We start from the raw sequence: 26,989 nt of genomic DNA, 5'->3' as shown, positions 1-26,989 counted from the left end.
GTCTAGTGAACCCTGCTATGTATGATCGTCATACCTGAGGGGAATGCAGCATTGTTTTAAATGCTTTCCACACAAGCACTGTCAAAGGCAGGTAATGAGATGTTTACAAAGTTATGGAATTTGTTGCGGCTCTGCACACCAAAGCGCAGAAAAGCAGAGCGCAGGCTCCTACAACATGATCAAGGCAGTAATAAAGGGCACTGATGAGAACAACTATAGAAAGAAGGGTCCTACTTACCAATCAAGGGAGAGTATCTTATCAAAGGGAATAGAGGCAACCCCATCTCATTAAAAGAGAGAAGGCCTCAGGCCATCCATAGATGGAAGGTATCAAGGAAGCATATAGACAGAAACCGAGAAACTTGTATTTAGGAAAATAAGGTTTCTGGTCTGCCATATAAAGAGACAGACGAATCTGAAGCCTACAGGACATTAGAAACTGGCATCGTTTCAGTCATCGTTTTTTTTAAAGGTAGTGAAAGTATACAAAAGTAGCAAGGAAAAAAAACTAACTTAAGGAAGCAAAAGAGAGTGGTCTTGTAGAGAACATAACAATGTTCTAAGGATTTCTATTTCTTGTTGTGGAAGGGTATCGTGCCTGTACTAGTCTTACTATTCTGTAGTCTTGCTCCCTTCCCTACAGTTTCCACAGACACATTACAAGTTTTCTCCACAGTTCCAAGTATCTACTTATGCTTATATTCTCTGTGCAACAATGGAAGAGGCCCAATTTCCCCTCATTCTGAAGCTACTAGAAATAGAGCAGCAAAGTAGGTCTCTGCAAACCATTATTATAGACCAGGCACAAACAAACGGAGCATGAATAAAAACCACAACCAGGAATGGTAATTTGCAACAATTCTAATTTGAGTATGAACTCTGTTTACATATTTTGTCAACAGCTATTTGCTTTGGGAATCTGCAGGATTACAGCTGGTTGCAAACAGCCATCAGATTATCCACCATCGAACCAGTTAAGACTACTTTGCAAATTAATACTTTAAAAACACTGGAAGCACAGGAGTAACTCAATGTATAAAGTGAAAAAATACAACAGCAGACATTTAAGAGGATAAAAAAGGGTACACCCACCTAGTTTTGCCTCAGAAGTGTCCATCTCCCACTTGCTTTTCGGAAGGTTACCCTAAATCACACACAGAAAGAAGCTTGAAGGGTTAGAGAGAACACACAAACAGCATTTCTGAGCGGACACTGTATTTTAGACATAATTAGCATAATATCCATGTCCCATTGACACCATTAGCAGGAGTAGTTCCAGTACGCAAAGAACTTGCGATATTATTTCAAACATTCTTCTGCTCTGAAGTGCATTGACCTAAGAACAGTTTTAATACTCAACAGGTGGGCCAAATGGTACTGTAGCATACGGTATATCGCACATTCGAATAGTTCTCTTCACTAGAAGGCATTCACAGTATAAGGCTTTGCATATGAAGCAGTTCCTCGAATCTAGTAGGCTGTAGTAGTGCCAGTATTACAGGCACCTTGTCACTTGAGCAAAAGTGCTTCATAAAGATTGAAACCGGCAGCAAAAATTGTGAAATTTGGAAAGTGAAACTCAGAGCTTCTGCTAGCAGCTTCTGCCAACGTAGGGGGTTCAAATGCCAATGAGCTCTGCATTTCTAGTTCCAAAAGCACGGTACTTCTGAAATTATTGGTAGGAATCACATCGGAAATATTCAAAAGATGTGGTCTGCTCCTACAGTAAGGTCCTTCCACCCGATGAGTTTAGAATCGGCTCATACCTCATTACAAGCATGGAACATGAAAGAACCAAATGAAGCCGCCCTTTCCAGCGTCCACCCCACTCATGCTGGCAAGTTAAACTATTGTAAATCAGACAAGAAGAAGCAGACTCCATGCATCATATTCTACATTTGCTGCCGGGCAGCTAAAGAGCTAAATCTGAGGGACTGCTTGCAAAAGACTCAGGGATATGCACGTCCTATGTGAAATGAATTTTTTTTGCCCAATGTGATCATGTTTTAAAAATGTCCCACTGATTCATGAAACAGTACCCAAATCGGAGTATCATGTAAAAGCGGTCAGACAGAATGGAAAGTTGGTGGTGAGAGAAAGATGCTCGGATATGTACGGATCATGAGTATAGACCATAATGAGGAATGGCGACCGTGCTTGGGCATGCAGGAGAAGGAAAAGTGAGTTACCTGAAAGAACAGGTTACCAGAGAAGGAATCTCTCGAGATTAACGAGCAATAAAGGATCTTCTGCTACCAGGCCAGACCATGGAACATGATTAATTTGTAATGTCTTTACTGACTAACATTTTTCACTAGTCTGACGATCAAAAAAAATGGAGTCAAGTCAAAAACGGATTTATGATTCTTTACATGTCAGGGTATTCTGGTGAGGTACCCAGAAACACTGGCACAAGGGCAAGGATGGAATCTTGAGATTGTTTTTTCAACTTCCCAAATTGTAAGATGTGATGAGCAATCGCACCATGTAAACTCCACTTATTTATATGTACCTCTCTTGCAAATTCTACCCAACGACTCGATGCTGAACTCCACAATCATTATGCACTATTACTGAATGACAGCAAGTACCCCCCACCCCCCTTTATACTTTCCGACTAGATAATGAATTAAAGAGTTAATGACGTAGTGGGGCTGAAACCTTTAATGTATTGGCAAAGACTATGCTCAGCCCCGGAACTTGTACTTCCATGAAGAGCATTTGAAGTAAAGGGGCAGTTGGGGTTTTAGCCAATCTCCTGTCAACACCAACTGATGTTGTTCTGGTCTCCTAACAGAAATTGAAAAGAGCCAACTTTCAATGCTCTTTTACTGCAAACATTACTCCAAGTACTTCTAGGGTGAGCTCGCTCACTGCTTCTTTCTTGGAGTTCAAAATAAGACTACTGCTTTGAATCATTTTTTGGCTGAGGTGGAATCCCCCAATGCCGGACGCTGTACTTAACATTCAGTTTAAGAATCCTCCCAATTCGAGCCTCCGCTGCATGGAGGTCTAAGAACTCAGACAAAACATGCCCTTTCTGACCTGGGGTGATCAAAGTTGTTGAACATTTAGTTCTATGTGGTCCAGCTTATCATGGACCAAGAAAAAGTGGAATTTGCCACTCTGTAGTAATTTGGGCCTGAGAAATTACAGCATCACCCTTACAATACTCAGAAGAAATACAAGTCAGTCCATTGTCTTTGCAGTTTCGAGGTGTCTGATGTCTATGTGGAGGTTAAGACAGAAAAAGGCATCCCCTTATTGCTGCTGTGCACTTAACGTTTTAACATATTTTATCCTGGTTTTATTGTGATATATTTAGGCGGATCTTCTTTCTTTGTTTTATATGCTGTCTATTTTTAATTGTTTTGATATATTTTGCTCTTATATGGCCTTTTAGTCTGAAATAAAAATATTGACTGATTATTTTATTGTACTGTGATCGACTAATATTTGTTGTGACATTGCTATAAAGCCCTGATACCATTGGGTCTTACTAGCGCTATATTAAACTCATGAAATAATATAAATAAAATAATTATTCCTTTGCTTCTCACCGGGAGGTCTGATCCCAGCACAAACTGGACTTCACGAGAACAGGAAAAGAAAAATGCATCAGACCGTGAAACAAGAATGGTCTGGCCAACAACAGGACATTAAAGGTGACGGTAAGCTGCTGTCCTTAAATAAGTGAATCATTGCACTAATGAGAATAGGTTAAAGAAAGCTTTAAAAAAGCCATTACTTAGTCAACTAAAGTAACTGCCCAGCCTGGGCATGTAAAGTGGGCATTTTTTGGTAAACAAGCGCTCTTCAGAGGTGCCTAAGGTGTGCAACCCTGCCCTGTTTTACTATTGAATACACCTTTGGTCCTACTTCGCATACAGCTTCCCTTAGCTTATTTTGTTGAAAGCCGTGGCCATGTCATCAAAGGTGCAAAATACATCAAGATTCTCATGATTAAATGTCTTTACTGCTAGATAACTTAATGCTATGGAATTGCACAAAATAAATGTTTTCCTTTCAAACTTTCACCAAGAAACAGTCCTTGCCAGTTTTAGAATATGTCAGGAAGACACAGTATGGCGAGTAATCCCTTTTCAGTGTTGTGGGGCATTTCACATGGAAAGCAACTGTAATACAGGTATGCAACAACTCTGCAATTAGGAACAAGTTATACGCAGCAGAGAATAACTACATCAGAAAAGGCGATTATGCAAATTCCACACAATCCATCAATCAAGACAAATTGTGGGTACGGATTTCAGAGATTTGACGGTTGTTACCACCTCCCTGTGGTAAAGTCTGTAGATCCCTGAAATATGAGTGCCTCAGATTCACATCCAGATACATGTTTTTACTCTTTGTCCAGATATCTGGAGTGATCAAAAACAGCTCTACCAGCTACTCATAGCTAGGTCCACTCAGGTCACCACTTTCCAAACCATTTAGTGATTTTTAAGTGTTTTCTACATCGACATTTTTTTGTAGAAATGACTTCTTGCAATCTCAAGTTCTGAACTGATTGACAGTTACTATCTCAAACCTGCACTCCATAAAGCACCTTCCACTCATTTCATTGTCTAGCCATACTGGTCTATTCTTTTTGTAGGTACAGCACACTGTTGAAGTTAACGTTGAGATCATTATATTTTGCATCCAGATGAAGGTCTCAACGGCGTGCGTCCAAATATGAAGCGTCCAGAAAATGATAAATCAATGACTGTTTCTGCGAATATAGTTCAAGTCCTTCAAATCTAAGCCAGCAATATCTCTAAGGACACAAACTACCTTCTATTTGCCATGCTTAAAGGTCTGCCGTGTCTGCAGGTGTCCTGGTCAGAAATTGTTTCAGAATCCTGAAACAAGATGCTCTTATCACCAATATAGTAGGGGGGACATAAGGAGCATCAGCACTGTGGCCCATATAGATCAGTCAAGTATGTTCTGGTTAGAAATCCAGAGTCAATAGTATTTAAAAAATATGGAGAGGTTATAGTGCTAATACCAATTTACATCCAAGTATCTTACATTTTGCTGTTTGCCACTGGTCACATCTTTTTATTTCTGATTCTACCAATAACATCTAAAATGGGAGTACTCTTAACACCATCAGGTACAAACGCCTTGTAATATGCATGGGTGAAGTGAAAGTCAATAGTTTAAACAGACGGGTCCAAAATACCTTGAACAGATAACTTTTACTCTGAAACTTAAGTGAGTTTCCAACACCTAAAAAATGAAATATGACTGGAGTTGGGCCTTTTGATTGGGACTTGGAACAGAGCTGCTACGTTCTTCATTAAAACAGCACAGACTAAAAACAGTCAAAAAACTGATAAAATAAGATTGGCTCATTATGAAACCCAAAGCCATTGGCGTTTGCATCTGCTTTCTTTCCACTAAAAGGATATTATAGACTATTTTCATGAAGGAGATAGTTTGGGTGGAAACTGGATACAACTGTATGCTTCCCAACACAGCGCTGTGCCATCAGGCAACTTTTAATGATTCAGGGTACCAAAGATGCAGACACTGAAATTAAAGTGAAACCCTATATCACCACCAATTGTTATCCTGGCACAAATATAGCCCAGAAGATAATGTGCGAGAGAAAGGTGTGCAGCACTCTCATTGAGATGTGTCCGCTCAAAGTACACAATATTTTTAGTTCAAACCAAGTCGCTTTTCAAAAGCAGCAGGTTTGTGTTGTTTTGTCACATGGAGTCTGACATATAGTTTCAAATTCTAATCTACGGTGGTCCACGTGTTTATAGTGCCATAGATTTATCCTGCCCTGCTACATATTCAGATGACATGGACAAAAGGCACATGAAATGCCAATTAGCTGCTAACTTCTTGGCATAAAGCACACAAAACTTGAAACCAATAACCCTGGCTACACCAAACTGCCAGTTAAGCTTCATATTTAAAGAATAGCATTTTCTGTGAAATAATGGTTCAGAAAACTCGGGTAAAAAGGAGGAACACATTTTGGGGGCATAAAAATGTTACTACAAAATATCCTTTTAATAATCTGTGGCCCAGCCTGGTTGCAAAGAATGCTTCTAAAACTTATTAATCTGGGGAGGACCTCTTGATTAGGAATGTGGGGGCCAGAGGTAAATCGGAGGTGTTTCTGGACCAAGTGAGTAGAAGGATGATGAATGAGAGTTGCGTAACATGCTGGAGCTTAAGTAAAGCAAATTGAGGAGGTAGAGAATGGACAGGTGTCTGAGACACAGGTGCAAATTTGACTGGGCCAGATTTCAAAATGGACAAAGTATTTGTGAAGAATGCGGACCATGCATGGAGAAAAATAAACGTTATTGATTACAAAGAGAAATGTTAAAGCAATAATAAAGTAAAACAATGAGTATACTGACAGAACAGAAAGTAGGAGTATAAGAGACACATTAAAAGTTTTCCCAACACAAATCAAGTTCTCTGCAAATAGTTACTTTGGTAGAATGTACAAACGTCGGATACAAACACTGGATTACAAACAAAAAAATAATAACAGCAATATTAAAAGTCAAAGTGGCGAATTTAACTTTTATAATAGTTCTATTATAAAACTAGAAAGCTGTGCCTTTTCTGGTAAACTATAGTGATCTCTTCCCTTAATTGATTTTTGGCTAAGGTTGTAGAGCACCCGAAGAGGAGCATAAACCTACATGCAGCTTTGCATTTAAAAAAAAAACTCAAACAAAAGCTCATATTTCAAAAGCCTTGTGGATGCAAACAATTGTGGTACAGGGTCTCAATTTCCACAATAATTTCTGCAGTTCACTATTTGAAGTGAAACTTCTATCACAGCTCATTTACAATGGCCATTGGAATAGGGTACATTGTGAAACGGAGCATACCTTACTGTATGTCCACAGCCTAAATAAATAGCACACAATACAAGTAAAATACAGACACATAAATAATTGTTTCACAGACAAAAAGTAATTCAGCAAATGAAAACATTAATATTGTCCTCAAAAACATCAGGAACCTAATTCTACATACCTCCATCATCTCTTGCTTTGCTCTGACCTTGAAGGATTTGAACACTTACAATTTGTAGGAGTTCTGAAATGTCGGGCTGCAGGGAACTCTGCAATTAAAAAAAATAATCTCCGCCTATATGCAGAGCATTCAATAATCTCCACATTCCATAAAAGATGGCTGCCTAATTTGCATAGAGTGCCGTTTACATGGACAACACAAAATCATAAGATATTAAAAATCCCTCAAGCATTTTCTCACTCTCAGTTCATTAGCAGTACTGACATATGTTGACGGGTCTCCTACCAGCTCGCTTTCCTCTTCTTCAGGAGGCTCTTTCTTCTCCTCTTCCACTAGTCGCTCTTCATTGGGCTCAGAGTCTTCCATCTCCACCTAAGAAAGGAGGATTATGGATATGCTAAAGAGAAACCTCTAGTGCCTTGAAACATGAGTAGGTGCACCTATTCAAGCACACAAATGTTCAGCCAGATCATTGGTCCATCACTGAATTATACTTAAGTAAACTAGCAAGAGATGTACCCCCATTCCTCTGCTCTTCAAGTGGTTAAATATGCCACCCGATCGATCTATCAACTCAATGACAAAGAGCGTGAAAACTCAAGAGTGATAAACATAGGCAAGTCTATATGTAACAAAAAAAAAATAGCGAGACTAGCTGCTCGGAAAGCACAGCCAGTTAGAACCTGTTAGCCAACTTCAGACTCAAATGATTTAGTGACACAACAGCAACTGAAGATGGCCATAATCAACAGTCCGATAAAAAAATAACAGGTACTGCAGAGAAGTAGGCTGAGAGCCAACAGCTTGGAGGGACCAAGTGAAGTTTGAGGAAATTGACCAGACAATGCAGCTAAAAATGGAACTTACAGGAAGGCAGCAACAGACACTGCATGTAATTGTATATTTCAAAGTTGTCCCAGCAACGCAAAAAACAGACCAAGAGCCTACTTTGACCCAAGCCTGCTTTTGCGTGTAAAGAAACAATTTGCCGTACAGGAAAGCGAGGCAGCTAAAGGAAGAAATAAGAGGGAAAGACTGGAGGTCCCATAAATGAGCGAAAGAACTGACTGGAAAATCAATGATTATACAAGAAACTAGATGAGATGGATATCTGTGGCAATAGTGAGAGAACATAGAATTTACTACTGTAAAAAAAATAATTCATTAAGCTTAATGGGCAAGTTGACAAAGGGTCAAAATTAGAAAAGCAAGTTTGACAGTAAGACCCACTATACCGGACAGTAACAGTGAGAGATGATAGTTGGAGAGTGGTCGAGTCAAGACTCAAGGGTACCAGGAGGGAAATATTGTTCCCATCAGAAGCCACACTGTACCGCCCTTATTATCATCATATGGGATCTCCTTACCCAGGAGACAAGACGGCCGGTAAACATTACCGTGACCGAGATGTAGTATGAGGTATTAGGTGAATCAGTGCGGTTATTATTTAAAACCTGCACCCACACCTGCCTTTTAATCTTAGGGTTTGGGGGTTATTATTAAAATTCTTTTTACCACCCATTCACCTAATTTTAGTACCCTTCACTTTTTCACTCCAAATCACTATACACTGCTTTTTTCATTAGCCACTACTACACTACTCTGTTCTGCTCTCATACCTCATACTACATCTCGGTCACGGTAATGTTTACCGGCCGTCTTGTCTCCTGGGTAAGGAGATCCCATATGATGATAATAAGGGCGGTACAGTGTGGCTTCTGATGGGAACAATATTTCCCTCCTGGTACCCTTGAGTCTTGACTCGACCACTCTCCAACTATCATCTCTCACTGTTACTGTCCGGTATAGTGGGTCTTACTGTCAAACTTGCTTTTCTAATTTTGACCCCCAGATATTAGTTGTTGTGATATATTGTGTTAGGGGCGTATATCTGGTTGGTCGGTAAACTTGCCCTCAGACCCTCCTCACTTGTTGTTGTTGTGCAAGTTGACAAAGGTACAATTTCGAATATGCTACTTACCAGTATGCATCTGTTCTTGGCATGTAGGGCTGCTGACATTCATATCTGTGCATAGATCGCCGCCTAGTGTTGGGTCCGGATGATTGCACATTGTTGTCCTGGAAGAGTCTTCGAAGTATCACGAGATAGGTGGCTCCTCCCCTGGACTACAGTGCGCATGGGCATCGACTCCATCCCCAGATTGATTTTAGCCATTGTGGCCAAGATGGAGTGAAACTCAGTGAATGATGACCATGCTACGAGTATATGTGAATACTGCAGCTGCTACAGCGCCGGGGAGGAGGGCGGGCGAAATGAATGTCAGCAGCCCTACATGCCAAGAACAGATGCAAACTGGTAAGTAGCATATTCGGTTCGAGGCATGTGGGCTGCTGAATTCATATCTGTGCATAGAATACATAGCAGTCCCTCCATTAGCGGCGGCCGCCCGTGCCAGCTGCAGCAGTTTGGAAAAGTGTTTTGAGAACAGCCTGCCCTACAGCTGCCTGCTGTTTGGTATGCACATCAACACAGTAATGCTTAGTAAATGTGTGTGTGGTAGACCATGTGGCTGCTCTACATATGTCTTCCAAAGGAATGTTTCCAAGGAATGCCATAGAGGCCCCCAACTTTCTAGTGGAGTGGTCACTTGGCGGAATGGTAAGAGTGTGTTTTGCTTTTATATAGCAGATCTGGATACATTTAACGATCCACCTAGCAATACCAGCCTTGGAAATAGGGTTACTTTTGTGGTGTGGTGCAAAGGCGACAAAGAGTTGCTTAGTTTTCCTAAAATCCTTGGTCCTATCAATGTAATACATTAGGGCCCTTTTTACGTCAAGGGTATGGAGCATCCGCTCCGCCAGTGACTCGGGATTTTGAAAGAAAACAGGTAATTCGATTGTTTGGTTGATATGAAATTGAGACATAACCTTGGGAAGAAATTTAGGGTTAGTGCGAAGCACTACCCTGTTGGAATGAATTTGAATAAATGGCTCTTGGATAGTTAGGGCTTGTAATTCACTAACCCTCCGCAGGGATGTAATTGCTATGAGGAAAGCCACTTTCCACGTCAAGAACTGAATCTCGCAGGAATGCAGTGGTTCAAAGGGAGGACCCATCAGCCTGGTAAGGACCACATTGAGGTTCCACTCAGGAGCTGGTGAAGTCCGTGGAGGAATGACTCGTTTGACCCCTTCCAGAAAAGCCTTAATGGCAGGCACCCTGAAGAGGGAGAGGTGCTGCCTATTCTGGAGATAAGCGGCCATTGCAGACAGATGAATGCGAATGGAAGCATAGGTCAGATTACACTTGTACAGATGGAAAAGGTAACAGATGGTGTTCTGAATAGAAGCATCCAGCGGGTTAATGTTGTGGTCTGCACAATAAATGACAAACCGCTTCCATTTTGCCGCATAGCATGATCTAGTGGTGGGCTTCCTCGCCTCCCGAATGATGTCCATACAGTCGGAAGGTAAGTGCAGGTAGCCAAACTCTAGGACTTCAGGAGCCAGATCGCCAGGTTGAGCTGTTGCGGATCTGGGTGCTGAATGTCGCCATGGCTCTGCGTCAGAAGGCTGGGTGTGAGATGTAGCCTCTGATGCGGTACCACGGGTAGTTCTAGAAACGTGGTGTACCATGGTTGGCGAGCCCACGTTGGAGCAACCAGGATGAGAGTCATCGAGTGCTGCCTGAGCTTGCGTGCCACCAGCGGTATCAGAGGTGCTGGGGGAAAAGCGTACGCAAATTTGCCTGACCAGTTCATCCATATCACATTGCCCTGCGACTGTGGGTGCGGGAACCTGGCGGCAAAGCTTTGGCATTTCGCGTTCTCCCTTGTGGCGAACAGGTCTATCTCTGGATGACCCCACCTTTGGAAGTACGGCTAGAGTACTGATGGATGTATCTCCCACTCGTGCATCTGGTGGCTGTGCCTGCTGAGCAGGTCCGCCATCTGATTGTCCTTGCCCGGGAGATGCTCTGCCATGAGGAAGATGTTCCTCTGAATGGCCCACTTCCACATGCTCTGAGCCAGATGAGACAGCTGAGGAGAGTGTGTTCCTCCCTGCTTTTGAATGTAGTACATTGCCGTCATGTTGTCCGTCCGGATCAACACGACCTTGTTGCACAGATGTACCTTGAATGCTTTTAATGCCATGAAGATTGCCATCAGTTCCAGAACATTGATGTGCATCTTCCCTTGTTGTTGCGTCCATAGTCCCTGCACAGTGTATTGGAGTACATGCGCTCCCCATCCCTGGAGAGAAGCGTCCGTCGTCAAGATAATCTGTGGCACAGGCTCCTGGAACGGTCGGCCCTTGCAAAGGTTTCGTGGATTCCACCAATGCAGAGAGTTGTATGCCCGACCGCTCACGAACACTAGGTCTTTCAACTGGTTGTGAGCCTGAGTCCACTGACGTGCCAAGCACTCCTGAAGAGGACGCATATGTAGTCTCGCGTGCGGGACAATGGAGATGCAGGAGGCCATCATGCCTATCAACTGCATGAACACTCTTGCTGGAAGCGCGTGTTGAGGTCTGAACTTTTGGATCAGCGATTGAATGCTGCTGACTCTCACTGAATTTGGCTGTGCTGTGGCCGCCAGAGTGCCTATGGTCGCACCCAGATACTGCCGTATGTGGGCGGCCTGGAGGTGGGATTTCGGGTAATTCAGTGAGAATCCCAGATCGTGCAGGAGGTGAATGGTGTGGGACACGTGGTCGGCACACTGCTGGGCTGACTTCGCTTGGATGAGCCAGTCGTCCAGATAGGGGTAGGCGTGGATGTTTTGACGTCTCAGATGTGCCGTCACCATCGCCAGGCACTTTGTGAACACCCTGGGTGCCGTGGTGACCCCAAAAGGCAAAACCCTGAATTGGTAGTGCTGGTTTTGGATGGTGAACCTGAGGTATTTTCTGTGTGAAGGATGTAGTGGAATGTGAAAGTACGCATCCTTTAGGTCTAAAGTTGCGAGAAAGTCCCCCTGTTGGAGCAGCGGGAGCACTTGCTGCAGTGTTAGCATGTGGAAGTGATCAGACAGGATGTAGAAGTTGAGGGGCCGGAGGTCCAGGATGGGCCTGAGGGACCCGTCCTTCTTTGGAATCAGAAAGTACAGGGAGTAAACTCCTGTGCCTCTTTCCTGCATGGAGTCAAGCTAGCCAGGCTGATGAGGTGTTACCTCGAAACCTGTCAGGTCCTCGGATGCTTGATTCCGTTCTGGGAAGGACATGGCTTTTGTAGTTCGGACTGGACTGTTCCCATGGGGCACAGGGTCAGAGCTGATTTGCATATCGCCATTGTCTAACCCAGGGTGGTGTGGAGTGCAAAAAAACGATGGATTTGGGCCCAGATCTTCGGACTGGGGTTAATGTGTGACATTGATCCACATTCTGTCCATCACCTGTTTTGTTTGCAATTGCCGCCATAAGTGTGCTGGGGATGCCCAGACGTGGGTCCCAGGCACTCCACACCACTGGAGTCAAGCTAGCTGGGCTGATGAGAGGTGTTACCTCGAAACCGGTCCGGTCCTCGGATGCTGGATTCCGTTCTGGGAAGGACATGGCTTTTGTAGTTCGGACTGGACTGTTCCCATGGGGCACAGGGTCAGAGCTGATTTGCATATCGCCATTGTCTAACCCAGGGTGGTGTGGAGTGCAAAAAAACGATGGATTTGGGCCCAGATCTTCGGACTGGGGTGAATGTGTGACATTGATCCACATTCTGTCCATCACCTGTTTTGTTTGCAATTGCCGCCATAAGTGCGCTGGGGATGCTCAGACGTGGGTCACAGGCACTCCACACCACTGGAGTCAAGCTAGCCGGGCTGATGAGAGGTGTTACCTCGAAACCGGTCCGGTCCTCGGATGCTTGATTACGTTCTGGGAAGGACATGGCTTTTGTAGTTCGGACTGGACTGTTCCCATGGGGCACAGGGTCAGAGCTGATTTGCATATCGCCATTGTCTAACCCAGGGTGGTGTGGAGTGCAAAAAAACGATGGATTTGGGCCCAGATCTTCGGACTGGGGTGAATGTGTGACATTGATCCACATTCTGTCCATCACCTGTTTTGTTTGCAATTGTTGGCATAAGTGCGCTGGGGATGCTCAGACGTGGGTCCCAGGCACTCCACACCACTGGAGTCAAGCTAGCCGGGCTGATGAGGTGTTACCTCGAAACCGGTCCGGTCCTCGGATGCTTGATTCCGTTCTGGGAAGGACATGGCTTTTGTAGTTCGGACTTGACTGTTCCCATGGGTCACAGGGTCAGAGCTGATTTGCATATCGCCATTGTCTAACCCAGGGTGGTGTGGAGTGCAAAAAAACGATGGATTTGGGCCCAGATCTTCGGACTGGGGTGAATGTGTGACATTGATCCACATTCTGACCATCACCTGTTTTGTTTGCAATTGTTGGCATAAGTGCGCTGGGGATGCTCAGACGTGGGTCCCAGGCACTCCACACCACTGGAGTCAAGCTAGCCGGGCTGATGAGGTGTTACCTCGAAACCGGTCCGGTCCTCGGATGCTTGATTCCGTTCTGGGAAGGACATGGCTTTTGTAGTTCGGACTGGACTGTTCCCATGGGGCACAGGGTCAGAGCTGATTTGCATATCGCCATTGTCTAACCCCGGGTGGTGTGGAGTGCAAAAAAACGATGGATTTGGGCCCAGATCTTCGGACTGGGGTTAATGTGTGACATTGATCCACATTCTGTCCATCACCTGTTTTGTTTGCAATTGCCGCCATAAGTGTGCTGGGGATGCCCAGACGTGGGTCCCAGGCACTCCACACCACTGGAGTCAAGCTAGCCGGGCTATTGAGAGGTGTTACCTCGAAACCGGTCCGGTCCTCGGATGCTTGATTCCGTTCTGGGAAGGACATGGCTTTTGTAGTTCGGACTGGACTGTTCCCATGGGGCACAGGGTCAGAGCTGATTTGCATATCGCAATTGTCTAACCCAGGGTGGTGTGGAGTGCAAAAAAACGATGGATTTGGCCCAGATCTTCGGACTGGGGTGAATGTGTGACATTGATCCACATTCTGTCCATCACCTGTTTTGTTTGCTCTTTCCTGCATGGGCACGAGCTCTATTGCCCGTTTTTGCAGCATGACGTTGACCTCCTGCTGCAATAAGTGCAAGTGCTCGCCCGACATAGGACGGTGCCTTGGGGGTATGTTGGGGGGAGTGGATGTTAACTCCAGACAATAAACAAATTGGATAAGCTTTCTGACCCAGCTGTCCGTGGTGATGTATTTCCACATGGGCAGGAACTGCTGGAGTCTCCCCCCAACCGGTGTTGTGTGGTCGGGGAGCAGTGACAATGCGTCACTGTTTGTTGGCGGTAGAGGACCTAGAGCTGTTGTTGCCACGTCCTCTGCCTTTGGCGCTGTTGCCGCGGTATCCACCTCGACTCTTGTTGGCATAAGTAGTCTGGGTGTTGCCTTTGTAGAACTGTGCGGACTGCAAAAGCTGACCCCTTGAGGTGCCTCTGGTATTGGAGCGACGAAAGGACCCACCCCGAAACTGCTGGGACTGCAAGGCACCCATGGATTTTGCAGTGTCAGTGTCCTTTTTCATTTTTTTCTTGGGTGGTGTCAACCTCCGGGCCAAACAGGTGATCTGGGTTGACTGTTTGGTTCAAGATGGTGGTCTGGATGTCTGGCTTTAAGCCAGATATTCTCAGCCAGGCATGTCTCCAAAGCATAACACTGGTGTTAATGGCGCGTGCAGCTGTGTCAGCCGCGTCCGGAGCGCACTTTATGGAAGCGTTGGAGATCAGCTTCCCCTCCTGGATTAGCATCTCAGCCCCTTCCTTATATTGATCAGGTAGGTGTTGCAAAAGGGTCTCTAGGGTATCGTAGTGCGCCCTGTCATAACGCACCAGGAGCGCTTGTGTGTTTGAGATGCGCCATATGTTAGCTACCTTCGCTGCTACCCTCTTCCCTGAAGCCTCAAAGACCTTGGATTATTTGTCTGGGGGAGGAGCATCACTTGTAGTCTGAGAACTGGCCCTCTTCCGGTTATTCGAGACGACCAGGGAGTCCAGAGGCAACTGTCCTTTAATATAAGTTGGATCAGTAGGCGCCGCCTTGTACTTTTTGTCAATCCTCGGGTTGATGACTCTCGCCCTGGTGGGCTCTTTGAAGACCTCAGCAGCGTGCTTCAAAACGCCTTTCAGCATTGGCAGAGTTTTCACAGTCTTTGTCAGACACAGAAAAGGTGTCAAAGAAGAAATCTACGACCACAGGGTCAGCATGCAGCTGGACATTGTGATTGGCTGCTGCCCGCTCAATGAGGGCATTGAAAGCAGCAGAGTCTTCAGTAGGTGAAGTTTTAGCAGAGAAGAGCTGAGGGTCTTGTCCCGAATGTGGATCCCCAGGCTCACCACCGGCAGACCAGGGCTCTGTCACATCCTCTGGGTCTGTGTAGACTGGATAGCTATATTCATCTTCGTCATCGCCCTCACCAGCGTCCACGTTGGAGTAAGTGGGCGAGACCTCGTGAGCTTGTGGTGAAATGGGTTCCACCCAGGCTGGGGTACCAGCACAGTCCATTTTCCTCTTTAGGGGGATTTTGTAAGACTCCAATTGGGGTTCTGGGGTAATTTTCCTCTTCAGAAGGGAAAGCCTGCCCGTTTCGGCGTCAATAAAATGTTCTTGACGCGCCTCCTCTGAAAGTTGTCGAGGCCGCGGGCCATGGACCACCAACTACGCCTTCGGCGCCGAAGATACCTTCTCGGGCACGCCGGCCCCCGGTTTAGCAGCGAAAGCCTTCGGCGCCGTCTTAGGCGGCAAGGTAAAGAGGATCGGCGTGGACGCCTTTGCCGGTTTCTCCAGATGCTTGGCAGGCGGAGGGTCCTTCGGCTCGACTGCCGCGGTGGCGTCCCTCATGCGCTGCAGGGACCCCGTGACCTTCTTCGTGAACGCGGCAGATGGACGTGCTGGTTCGACGGAGTCCTTCAAGGACGGTTTCGGAGTGGAGTCCTTCAAGGCCACTTTCGGAGTCGACACACTCGGCGCAGCCCCCTTGGCCCTGTCGTGTGGAAGCGTGGCAGAGGACCTTCGGGTCATCGGGCCGCTTCTTCGGGTCTCCAAGAGACTTTTTGGGGTCGTCGAAAGCCTTCTTGTGGTCGACCCGACCCTTGCCGGCGTCGATTGTCTTTGGCGCTGATGCGACCGGGTCTAACCCCTTCACTTTAGTCTTTGACGCAGTAGCCTTCGGCTCGGCCATCTTGACTTGGCCCTTCGGCTCGACGGCCATCTTAAGTTTCTTCGGCGCCGAGGCCTCCGAAGTCTTCGATCCGACCAATGCGATGCCCCTGCGCAGTATCTGGCGTCGAGACCGTAGATTTCACTTTCGGTTTCATTTTCACCGGTACCAATGTTCGTGGCTGGGCCTGCAGGCGGGGCCGAGGAACTCACATCAAGGTCTTGGGTAAGGTCCGAAGGCGATCCCTCGACCTGGGCCTTATCGATTGGCACGGCCCCAGAGTCAGTCTGAGGAAGCTCCTCGTTCGAGCTATCCTCCATGGCCCCTAGGGCCCCGTCGTCGTCTCCTACCTCCTCGACTACTTCTTCGCTTTCGAAAGCTTCAGCCTCAGCGTCGTAGTCTTCCTCGACATCCGACGCGGGGTTAGATTCTGAGACGTCCTGGATATCTTCATCCTCGACCTCCCCAGCATCGAAAATGTCCGTAGGCGCCGGTGCAGATTGCTGGGCCTCCAGGCGCGCAGCTCGACGGAGCTTGAGTGTCTTCTTGGACCGGAATCTCGAACAGGCCATACACTTGGCCTCATCGTGGTCCGGCGACAGGCACTTGTTGCACACCGGGTGGACGTCGATGTGTGGGTACTTCGAGTTACACACAGGACATCTTTTGAATGGACTTCGGTCCATGATGGATGGTCGATGAGTCTGGAGCGTCGACAAGGCCCTCCACGCCGAAAGCACGCGGAAGTACAGAGCTCGGCTCGGAGCCGAGGAAAAGTTGTTAAGCCGAACGCAAGACAATACCGACGTAAGACTAAAGACCTTTTGGTCTCAATGAAAGTTTAATGTTTCTTCTTTATCGATTCCGACAAGAGGGAACCAAAGACATCCGAACCCGATGGCGGAAAAAAACAATCTGGGGATGGAGTCGATGCCCATGCGCACTGTAGTCCAGGGGAGGAGCCACCTATCTTGTGATACTTCGAAGACTCTTCTAGGACAACAATGTGCAATCATCCGGACCCAACACTAGGCCGCGATCTATGCACAGATATGAATTCAGCAGCCCACATGCCTCGAACACTTTTTCACCAGGGTCACTCGGCCCATTATTGGGGTGGGGGAAGAGGGGGGCAGCACCATCTATTTAACAACAGGTTCACTTTTTCCATCAAAGGTTAACATTTTCAGTATATAATGCATTGAAGTCCTCAGTTATTAAAATGCCTAAATATCTTTTCAGGGTCATCAGCTGTCCAAGCCTTGCCCAAGGAAGAATATCGTGTGAGCAATTAGATAGTACATTTTGGGGGTTTTAATTAATTTTAAACCCCACTACAGCTGAAAATTCCACAATTTGAACCAATCTATCGTAAGGAAAATTTTACTTACCCTCTAAGCATCTGTTTGTAGAGTGCGGAGCTGCAAATTCACATGCTCTGCATACTCCAGCGTTGGGCTCAGATATTTGAATTTTTTTTTTCTTTGAAGAAAGGCTGTTGATTTACTGGATGCATTGTGACTCCACCATTTGCTGTAAATGTGTGTAGGCATAAAATCGATTTTAGATAGTGTTTCACACATAGTTTGGAATGGTAAGTGTAAGAAAGTGAGTTTCTGTTGCAGTACTCCCACCACTTTTTGCCTGATACCTGATGCACTTTTCCTTGGTGTGCCCTGGGTCCCTGCCAATCAGGTACCCAGGGCCTGCGTTGCTTCCCTAAAATCTGTACTAAAGCCTAAACCCAATTGGCATCTCTGGCCACATGTCAGCCCCTAGTAAATGTTACCCTAGGTACACAGGGCATTGTGACCAGAGGCACAAGTTACTTACCTTCGGTAACAATATATCTGTAAGAAACAGTAGTTAGTATTAGATTCCTTACCTTAGAATATCCCCAGGCGTCAGTCTGGATCCGGAAAGTTTTGCGTAGCAGTACCCCTGCGCGTCGGTAGGCGTCGTCTGCGGCTCCACGTCCGTCGTCGGCGCCGGGATGACGTCGCCGGAGTACTTAGACGCCGCCCTCACGCGCTGACGTCTGTTCTTTTACACAGTTTTTCTGCGCCAGAAACCCAGCGCCATGATAAAAACCAACACTGGTGCCATGAAACTAGGGCCCTCAAAGGGATAGGCCTTAACCCTAGATATCGGTTCGCAGAACAGGGAGGATGGGTGGGGCAGTAAGGAATCTAATACTAACTACTGTTTCTTACAGATATTTCGTTACCGAAGGTAAGTAACTTGTGCATCTGAAAGAAACAGGTTAGTATTAGATTCCTTACCTTAGAATAGATACCCCAGCAATACCAACCCCGGTGATGGGCCTGCGAACCAATGATCACACCAGAAACTCCTGGAGAATGGAATGGCCGAAAAAGCCATCTCTCCGGACTTGGTTGTCTAGGCAGTAGTGTCTTGCGAACGTGTGCAGCGAGGCCCACGCAGCTGCCTGACAGATGTCCTGCAAGGGGACTCCCTGACCCAGGGCAGTAGTAGCCTCCGTGGCCAGAGTGGAATGGGCACGTAGCCCCGCAGGAGGCTCCTTTCTAGCCAGAGAGTAACAAGCCTTTATGCACAAGACGACCCATCGAGAAATGATCCGCTTGTGCACCGCCTGACCCTTCTTAGCGCCCACGTAAGCAACAAAGAGTTGGTCATCCACCTGGAACTGGCGTGTGCGATCCAGATAGAATGAGCGGTACAAAAGGGGGTGGTGATGGACGGAGCGTCTGAATCAATCAAACACTCACACCGAGTCAAAAGATCTGGGTTTAATCCATCACCGTTCTTTAGCCCACTCTGTCACCCCAGTTCAGACATGGCTATATGCAAATCAGTCAGACCCTGTGCCTCATGGGAACAGTCCAGCCCGAACTGCCAAGCCATGTCTTCCCTGGACCGGAAACAAGCTTCCAAGGACCGGTTTCTGGCATTCCAGCCGTCTTCAGCCCGGCTTGCTTGAATCCAGTTGCAAAGTGATCAAGGGACTCACGTCTGAGCATACCCTGCCACACTTATGGCGGCCAAAAGCGGTACAAAAGGGGGTGGTGATGGACGGAGCATCTGAATCAATCAAACACTCACACCGAGTCAAAAGATCTGGGTTTAATCCATCACCGTTCTTTAGCCCACTCTGCCACCCCAGTTCAGACATGGCTATATGCAAATCAGTCTGACCCTGTACCTCATGGGAACAGTCCAGCCTGAACTGCCAAGCCATGTCTTCCCTGGACCAGAAACAAGCTTATTGTGTTCATGAGGCACAGGGTCAGGCTGATTTGCATATAGCCATGTCTGAACTGGGGTGGCAGAGTGGGCTAAAGAACGGTGATGGATTAAACCCAGATCTTTTGACTGGGTGTGAGTGTTTGATTGATTCAGATGCTCCCTCCATCGCCACCCCCTTTTGTACCGCTTTTGGCCGCCATAGGTGTGGCAGGGTATGCTCAGACGTGAGTCCCTTGCTCACTTTGCCACTCGATTCAAGCAAGCCGGGCTGAAGACGGCTGGAATGCCTGAAACCGGTCCTCTGAAGCTTGTTTCCTGTCCAGGGAAGACATGGCTTGGCAGTTCGGGCTGGACTGTTCCCATGAGGCACAGGGTCAGACTGATTTGCATATAGCCATGTCTGAACTGGGGTGGTAGAGTGGGGTAAAGAACGGTGATGGATTAAATCCAGATCTTTTGACTGGGTGTGAGTATTTGATTGATTCAGATGCTACGTCCATCGCCACCCCCTTTTGTACCACCCAGATAGAATGAGAGCACACGTTTTGGGTCCAGACGGTGGAGCCTCTCTTCCTCTTTCGAGGGATGCGCAGGCGGAAAGAAGGTGGGCAAGGTGATGGACTGCCCGTTGTGGAAGGCTGTGACTACCTTGGGCAGGAAAGAGGGTCGCGTCCGCAACACAACTTTGTCCGGATGGACAGAAAGGAAAGTAGGTTGAGAAGAAAGAGCCTGGAGCTCACTCACTCTCCTGGCAGGGGTGATGGCACCCAGGAATGCAGTCTTAAGAGTAAGGAGACAAAGAGGACAGTGATGAAGTGGCTCGAAGGGAGCGCACATCAGATAAGTCAGAACAAGCTTCAAGTCCCACTGAGGCATCACAAAAGGAAAAGGAGGGAACATATGAGTGATGCCCTTCAAAAACCTATTTACAACTGGGGATTTGAACAAAGAGGGCTGATCAGTGAGCCTTAAGAAGACAGAAATGGCAGAGAGGTAGCCCTTCAGAGTGCCCAGAGCAGAGCCCTACTGGGCAAGAGAAAGAAGAAAGAGGAGAACCTCTGAAAGAGGGGCAGAAAGGGAATCCACAGCCTTTGCTGTGCACCATGCCACAAATTTGTTCCACCTGCAGGCGTATACCGATTTTGTGGAGGGACGCCTGGCTGCAGAATCACATTACAGACTTCAGGAGTTAAGTCAAATGGCCTCAACTGCCGCCGCTCAATCTCCACGCATGTAAGTGGAGACTGGACAGGTTCGGGTGGAGGACCGTCACCTGCTGCTGCGACAGAAGGTCCTTCTGAAGAGGCAGACGAATCGGGGGATCGACAGACATGCTGAGTAGCTCGGGATACCAGTATTTTCGTGCCCAGTCCGGAGCCACAAGGATAACTTGGGCCCGGTAGCGCCTGATCTTCTTCAGCACTCTGGGCAGAAGTGGTATAGGCGGAAAGGCGTACAACAGACCACAGCTCCACTCTCGACGAAAAGCGTCTCGGAGCGAGTGCCGCCTTGGAAATTCCACTGCGCAGAACTGATGAAATTGCGAGTTGTCTTCTGTGGTGAATAGATCTAACCGAGGTTCTCCCCACTGCTGAAAGAGGCCTTGCGCCACGTCCGAGTTCAGACGCCATTCGTGATCCATCATGCACCGACGGCTGAGTTAGTCTGCCCTGACTTTCAGAGAACCTGCCAGGTGTTGAACCAGCAGGGTCACGCCCAGATGGTCAGCCACTGCCAGAGGTGCAGAGCCTCCTGGCTTAGCGTCAACGGCCCCACCCTGCCCTGTTTGTTGCAGTACCACATGGCGGCGGTTTTGTCCGTGAACACCTGCACTACGCTCCCCCGGACAGAGGGGAGAAATGCCTTCAGTGCAAGCCGGATCGCCCGCAGCTCCAGAAGGTTGATGTGGAGCCGGGACTCCACCGGAGACCAGAGGCCTCTGATCTCCCCTCTCCCATGTGGGCCCCCCGGCCTTGGACGGAAGCGTCCGTCACAACTACGTGCTCCAGTTGGGATAGGGAGAGGGATTTGCAGAAAACCCAATCGCGGTCCGTGAGCCACCACTGCAACTGTCTTGCAGTGCCATCCGAGATCAAGACATGGTCAGACAAGTTGCCCTGATGCTGGGCCCACTGAAACTTCAGGTCCCACTGCAGAGCCAGCATCCGCCACCTGGAATGATGCATCAGAAGGATGAAGGAGGCCATCAGCTCCAGAAGCCGCAGCGTCAACCTGACCGAGATTAAGGATAAAGGCTGAAAGATCGGAATCAGAGCCTGAATATCCTGAACCCGCTTGTTCTGGAGGATAAACCTGAAACTGCGCCGAGTCTAAAACCGCTCCGATGAAGAGGAGCTTCTGAGAGGGACACAGGTGTGACTTCGGCACATTGATGGAGAACCCCAGCAGGTGTAGGAGGTCGGCCGTAGTCTGAAGGTGGCTGATGACTGTCTGGGGCGAGACCGTCTTCAACAACCAGTCATCGAGGTAGGGGAAGACTGAAACCCCTAACCTGCGCAGATGAGCTGCGACCACCACCATCACTTTCGTGAACACCCGTGGGGCGCTGGTAAGGCCGAAGGGGAGCACGGTAAACTGAAAATGCTCATGGCCTACCCTGAACCGCAGGTAGCGCCAGTGGACTGGCAGGACGGGGATGTGAAAGTAAGTGTCCTGAAAGTCCAACGCTACCATCCAGTCTCCCAGGTCCAGGGCAGCTAAGACCTGAGCCAGTGTCAGCATCTTGAACTTCTCCTTCCGGAGGAAGCCGTTGACGTTCCGCAGGTCCAAGATAGGGAGTAGGCCCCCTTTGCCCTTCTTGGGAACCAGAAAGTAGTGGGAGTAGCAACCACACCCTACTTCTGGCCCATGAACGCTCTTCGATGGCCCCCTTGGCCAAGAGGCCCGTAACTTCCTCTCGCAGAAGATTCAAGTGATTCCCCGACACACGGTGGTACTGAGGTGGCATGGCTGGAGGGGTCGACTCGAAGGGGAGGGAGTAGCCCCTTCGGACGATCCGCCGTACCCACCTGTCCGACGTGACAATGTGCCAGTGGAGGAGGTGATGGCGAAGCCTGCCCCGCACTGGCGTCACGTGGGCCTGAAAGCTCGGACTAGGAGGGCTTTGAGGCGAATGTTGCAGAGTTGGATGTGGACTGGCCTCGCCGTTGTCCTCGGGCACCGCCACAGCGGTTATCACGACTGCCACCGTGCTGGATGTTAGTCTGCGGCCCGTGGCTGGGGGGACGTGAGGGGGCGCCCCTTCCTTGGCCACAAAAGGAGCGAAAGGCAGCAGTTTGCTGGCGCGGGGTCGACAAGCCCAAGGACTTGGCCGTAGCCCTGGAGTCCTTAAAGCGCTCAAGCGCACTGCCTGCCTTGTCGCCAAAGAGGCGACGGCCATCAAAGGGCATGTCCATAAGGGTGTTTTGGACATCAATCGAAAAGTTGGCGGACCTCAGCCAGGCGTGGCGACGAATCGCCACCGTCGTTGCCATCGCTCTGCCTAGCGAGTCCGTTGTATCCAGTCCACACCGGATGGAATACCGTGCCGCATCTTGACCCTCCGCAAGGGCTTGGACGAGTTTAGTCCGGGCCTCCTACGGACATTGTGGCAGCACGTCCACCACCGTGTCCCACAGAGAGTGGGTATAACGGCCCAAGAGGCATGCAATGTTAACTGACTGCAACCCCAAACTCAGCGTGGAGAAAATCTTTTTACCATACTGTTCGTACCTCTTGGATTCCCGATTGGGGGGAGCAGTCGGGCATGCGGTCTGGGAGTTAGAGGCCTGTATGATCAGGCTCTCGGGAGTGGGGTGGGTTGACAGGAAGCAACGGTCGCTTGGAGCTGGGCGGTGGCGTCTGGCCACGTTCCTATCTACAGGGGGACCTGTAGCGGGACTGGACCAAGTGCCCAGAAGAACGTCAGACAAGGTCTCATTAAACAGCAACAGAGGCTCCGAAGAGCTTGCTTGCGGTTTAAGGACCTCAGTGAGGAGGTTAGTCCTCACGGCCCCGACGGGGAGTTCAAGGGATAAGGCCTTGGCCGCCCGCGTCAACACCATACTATAGGCAGCCCCCTCTTCCGTAGCCACGGTAGGAGTGGAGACAAAAGCTGTATCTGGCGAAGTGTCCAAACCACTGGTATCCCCTAACTCACCTGCCGAGTCCTGATAAGACTGGCACTCACGTGCCAGAGGGTCCTCAGACCCCTCCCAATCCGCCTCTCCACCCATCTCCTGGTACTCCGGGTCAAACGATGGGGCAGGGTCACAGAAGAAAAATTCTTCTCTCGACGTCTAATGCGGTGTCGAGTGGCGCCGCTCCGGCGTCGGAACCGGGTCGAGGGGGGGGGACCGGCGACACCCTAGGTGCCGGCGGGGTCATAAGGTCGACTGGCGATGACACGGATCCGGATCCAGCGGGGCCCTGCGGCGTCGAGACCGAAGTCACCGACAGCGCCGGGGCTGAAGCACCCGACGGCGCTGGGGCCATAGCACCCGGCCCGCTTGGGCTCCCAGTCGGGCCGCGGAGGAGTGAGCGACCTCATGGCCCAAAGGAAGGCATTGATCTCCTCCGGCGTTGCGTTCTGCCCAGGGTCTGGCGGGTATGGAGCAGGCTGCGGCTCCGGCGGAGCCGCGTGGGCGGTGTCGCTCAAACCCCCAGCCGCATCGCGCGAGCGTCGGGGGGAGTCAGAAGAGGGATGTCGGTTCTTGGACATCTTGTGCCTCTTACCTGAGGACTTGAAGCCCGAGGAGTGGTGTCGACTCTCCGAGCTGTGATGACTTCGGCCCGCGACCGGTCCCTCGACCTCCTTCCGGACCGGGACCTCGAACGGCACGGGGCCGACTGCCGGAGCTCGAGGCGCTTGCAGGACCGCTCTCGCCTAGCCTTCGACGTCAAGGCCCCCCGCCTAGCCTTCGACGTCAAGGCCCGGCAGTCAGGGCACGACTTGTCATCGTGGTCGAGCCCTAGGCAATGTAGACACCGGCGATGGGGGTTGGTAACAGACATCAGTTGGCTGCAGTCGACGCAGGGCTTGAACCCGGGTATCCCTACCGGCACCGTCAGAGTCGTTCGACTTCGAAGAAAGATCAAAAATGATCGAAAAAGTTTAGTCAAAAATTGACTAAGGGTACCACTTTTTCCGGATCGGCGCTTGCTGGCGCGGAAAAATGAAGAACTGACGTCAGCGTGTGAAGGCGGCGGCTAAGTACTCCAGTGACATCATCCCGGCGCCGCCGACGGACGCGGAGCCACAGACGACGCCTACCGACAAGCAAGGGTACTGCTACGCAAAAGTTTCCGGATCCAGTCTGTTGCCTGTCGATATTCTAAGGTAAGGAATCTAATACTAACCGGTTTCTTTCAGGTATTAATCTTTTAAGGCCCTCCATAAAGACTTTGGCCTCCATAAAGGCTTTAATTACTAGAAGAGATAGATGCTGCCTGTTACTTGCTTTCTTAAGAATGGTCATGCATTCTGGTGGTAAGTTGAGATAGCCCAACTCTAGGACTTAAGAAGCCAAATCCCTAGATTGAGCTCCTTGGCATTTGGATATCTGACTTCTCGATGGTTCTGAGCGAGAAGACTACAATTGAGATGTAGCTTTTGAAGTGGAATTACTGAAAGTTCTAAAAGTGTTGTGAACCACTGATGATGAGCCCAAGTAGCAGCTACTACAATCAGTGTGAGGGATGTTTGCCTGAGCTTTCAAACTAGAAATGGAAGGAGAGGGAGAGCCGGAAAAGCGTAGGCAAATATATCCCTGACCAATTCATCCATAGGGCATTGCCTTTGAATAGAGGGTGTGGTAATCTGGAGGTGAAGTGTGGGCATGTTGAGTTGTACCCTGTGGCGAACAGATTTATTTGTGGGAATCCACATTCTTGAAAGTAAGAAAGGAGAACCTGGGGATGAAGTGCCCACTCGTAAATTTGTTGTGCCTTCTGCTTAGGTCGGCAATCTGATTGTCTACTCCTGAGAGGTGCTCTGCCAGAATATGGACTCTGTGATGAATTGCCCAATGCCAAATTGTCTGAGAGAGGCGTGACAGTTGCAGAGAATGTGCCTCCGCCGTTTTTGTACATAGTGCATTGCTGTCATGTCAGTGCGGACTAGGACAACTTTCCGTATGAAGTGAGACTGAAAAGCACAGTGCTATATACACAGCTAGATGCTCTAGATAGCTGATGGGCAGAGCTTTGTAGTTGTTATTCCATATACCTTGAATTTTCAAGTTGTGAAGATGGGAACTCCAACCTGTGAGGGATGCGTCTGCTGAAAGCATGATCTGTGGAACAGGGCCGACGATGAGCCGCCCCTTTGACAAATTTGGAGTGTTCCAAAACTGCAGAGAACGATTGGTGCGGCTGTCTACCAACACTAGATCTATTAATTGACCCTGAGATGGATTCCACTGACGTGCTAAGCACTCCTGTAGAGGACGCATGTGAAATCTTGCATGAGGCACTATAGCTAAGCATGCTGCTATCATCCCTAGCAGTTGCAAGCACGGTCGGACTGCTAAGTACTGATTGGCCTACAACTGTGTTAGCAGAGATTGAATATTCTGAATTGTGGCTGGATTGGGAGAGGCTAGAGCTGAGCAAGTGTTTAGAATCACTCCCAGATAAGACTGCATTTGTGAAGGCTGTAGGTGAGACTTCTGAGCACTGACCGTGAAACCTAATTAATAGAGCAGGTCTAATGTAGTCTGAGTGTGGTGTAGACACTTTTGGTGTGCGATGGCTTTAATGAGCCAGTTGTACAGATATAGGAAGACATCAATCAATCAAGGCATTTGTAAAGCGCACTACATATCCGTGAGGGTGCCAAAGCACTGAGAGGGGTGGGAGTGTTGTTACTGATCGAAGAGCCAGGTCTAGAGGAGTCTTCTGAAGGCCAGTAGGTCTAGGGTCTGCGTAGGTTGGTGGGGAGGGTGTTCCAGGTCTTGGCAGCTAGGTGGGAGAAGGATCTACAGCCGGCGATCGTTCTTCGGATGCGGGGGACTGTGGCGAGGCCGGTGGAGCGGTGGGGGTTTAGAAGCGGAGTTGTCTGTTGAGGTAAGCTGGGCCGGTGTTGTGGAGAGCTTAGTGTGCGTGGATGAGGAGCTTGAAGGTTACCCTCTTGTTGACGGGGAGCCAGTGCAGGTCTCTCAGGTGGGGTGTGATGTGGCAGCGACGGGGATGTCGAGGTGTTCTGGATAAGTTGCAGTCGTCTCAGGTGTTTGGCCGATGTGCCCGGGTAGAGGGCGTTTCCGTAGTCCAGCCTACTGGTGACGAGGGCCTGGGTGACGGCTTTTCTGGTTTCGGTGGGGATCCACTTGAAGATCCTGCGGAGCATTCGGAGGGTGTTGAAGCAGGATGAGGAGACGGAGTTTACCTGCTTAGTCATAGAGAGGGTGGAGTCGAGGACAACCCCTAGGCTGCGTGTGTGGTCGGTGGGTGTTGGGGCTGTTCCTAGCTATGTCGGCCACCAGGAGTCGTCCCAGGCTGAGGGAGGGGGGAGGGGGGGGGGGGGGGGGGATTTCCATCTTGTCCGAGTTCAGCTTCAGTCGGCTGTTCCTCATC

The 26,989-nt window shown here is 48.8% G+C and overlaps 1 protein-coding gene across 3 annotated transcripts in view; it reads right to left on the bottom strand.

Annotated features, from left to right (window-relative positions):
• The window catches only part of YLPM1 (YLP motif containing 1), a 923,718-nt gene that overhangs the window by 146,083 nt on the left and 750,646 nt on the right, over window positions 1–26,989 (bottom strand). The window contains exons 16-17 of one of the 3 annotated variants that reach the window (XM_086937497.1): window positions 7,285–7,392; window positions 1,093–1,144 (exon numbers count right to left, since the gene is read on the bottom strand). In XM_086937497.1, the coding sequence (XP_086793623.1) occupies window positions 1,093–1,144; window positions 7,285–7,392 (160 nt within the window). The remainder of the gene's footprint in view (window positions 1–1,092; window positions 1,145–7,284; window positions 7,393–26,989) is intronic. The other 2 variants (XM_086937498.1, XR_015299909.1) reach the window with 2 other exon arrangements.

Source organism: Lissotriton vulgaris, chromosome 9 (assembly GCF_964263255.1).
Source record: "Lissotriton vulgaris chromosome 9, aLisVul1.2, whole genome shotgun sequence".
Taxonomy (NCBI): Eukaryota; Metazoa; Chordata; class Amphibia; order Caudata; family Salamandridae; genus Lissotriton; species Lissotriton vulgaris.
The sequence above is the reverse complement of the archived record's forward strand: the minus strand, read 5'-3'. Positions and strand labels throughout refer to the sequence as shown.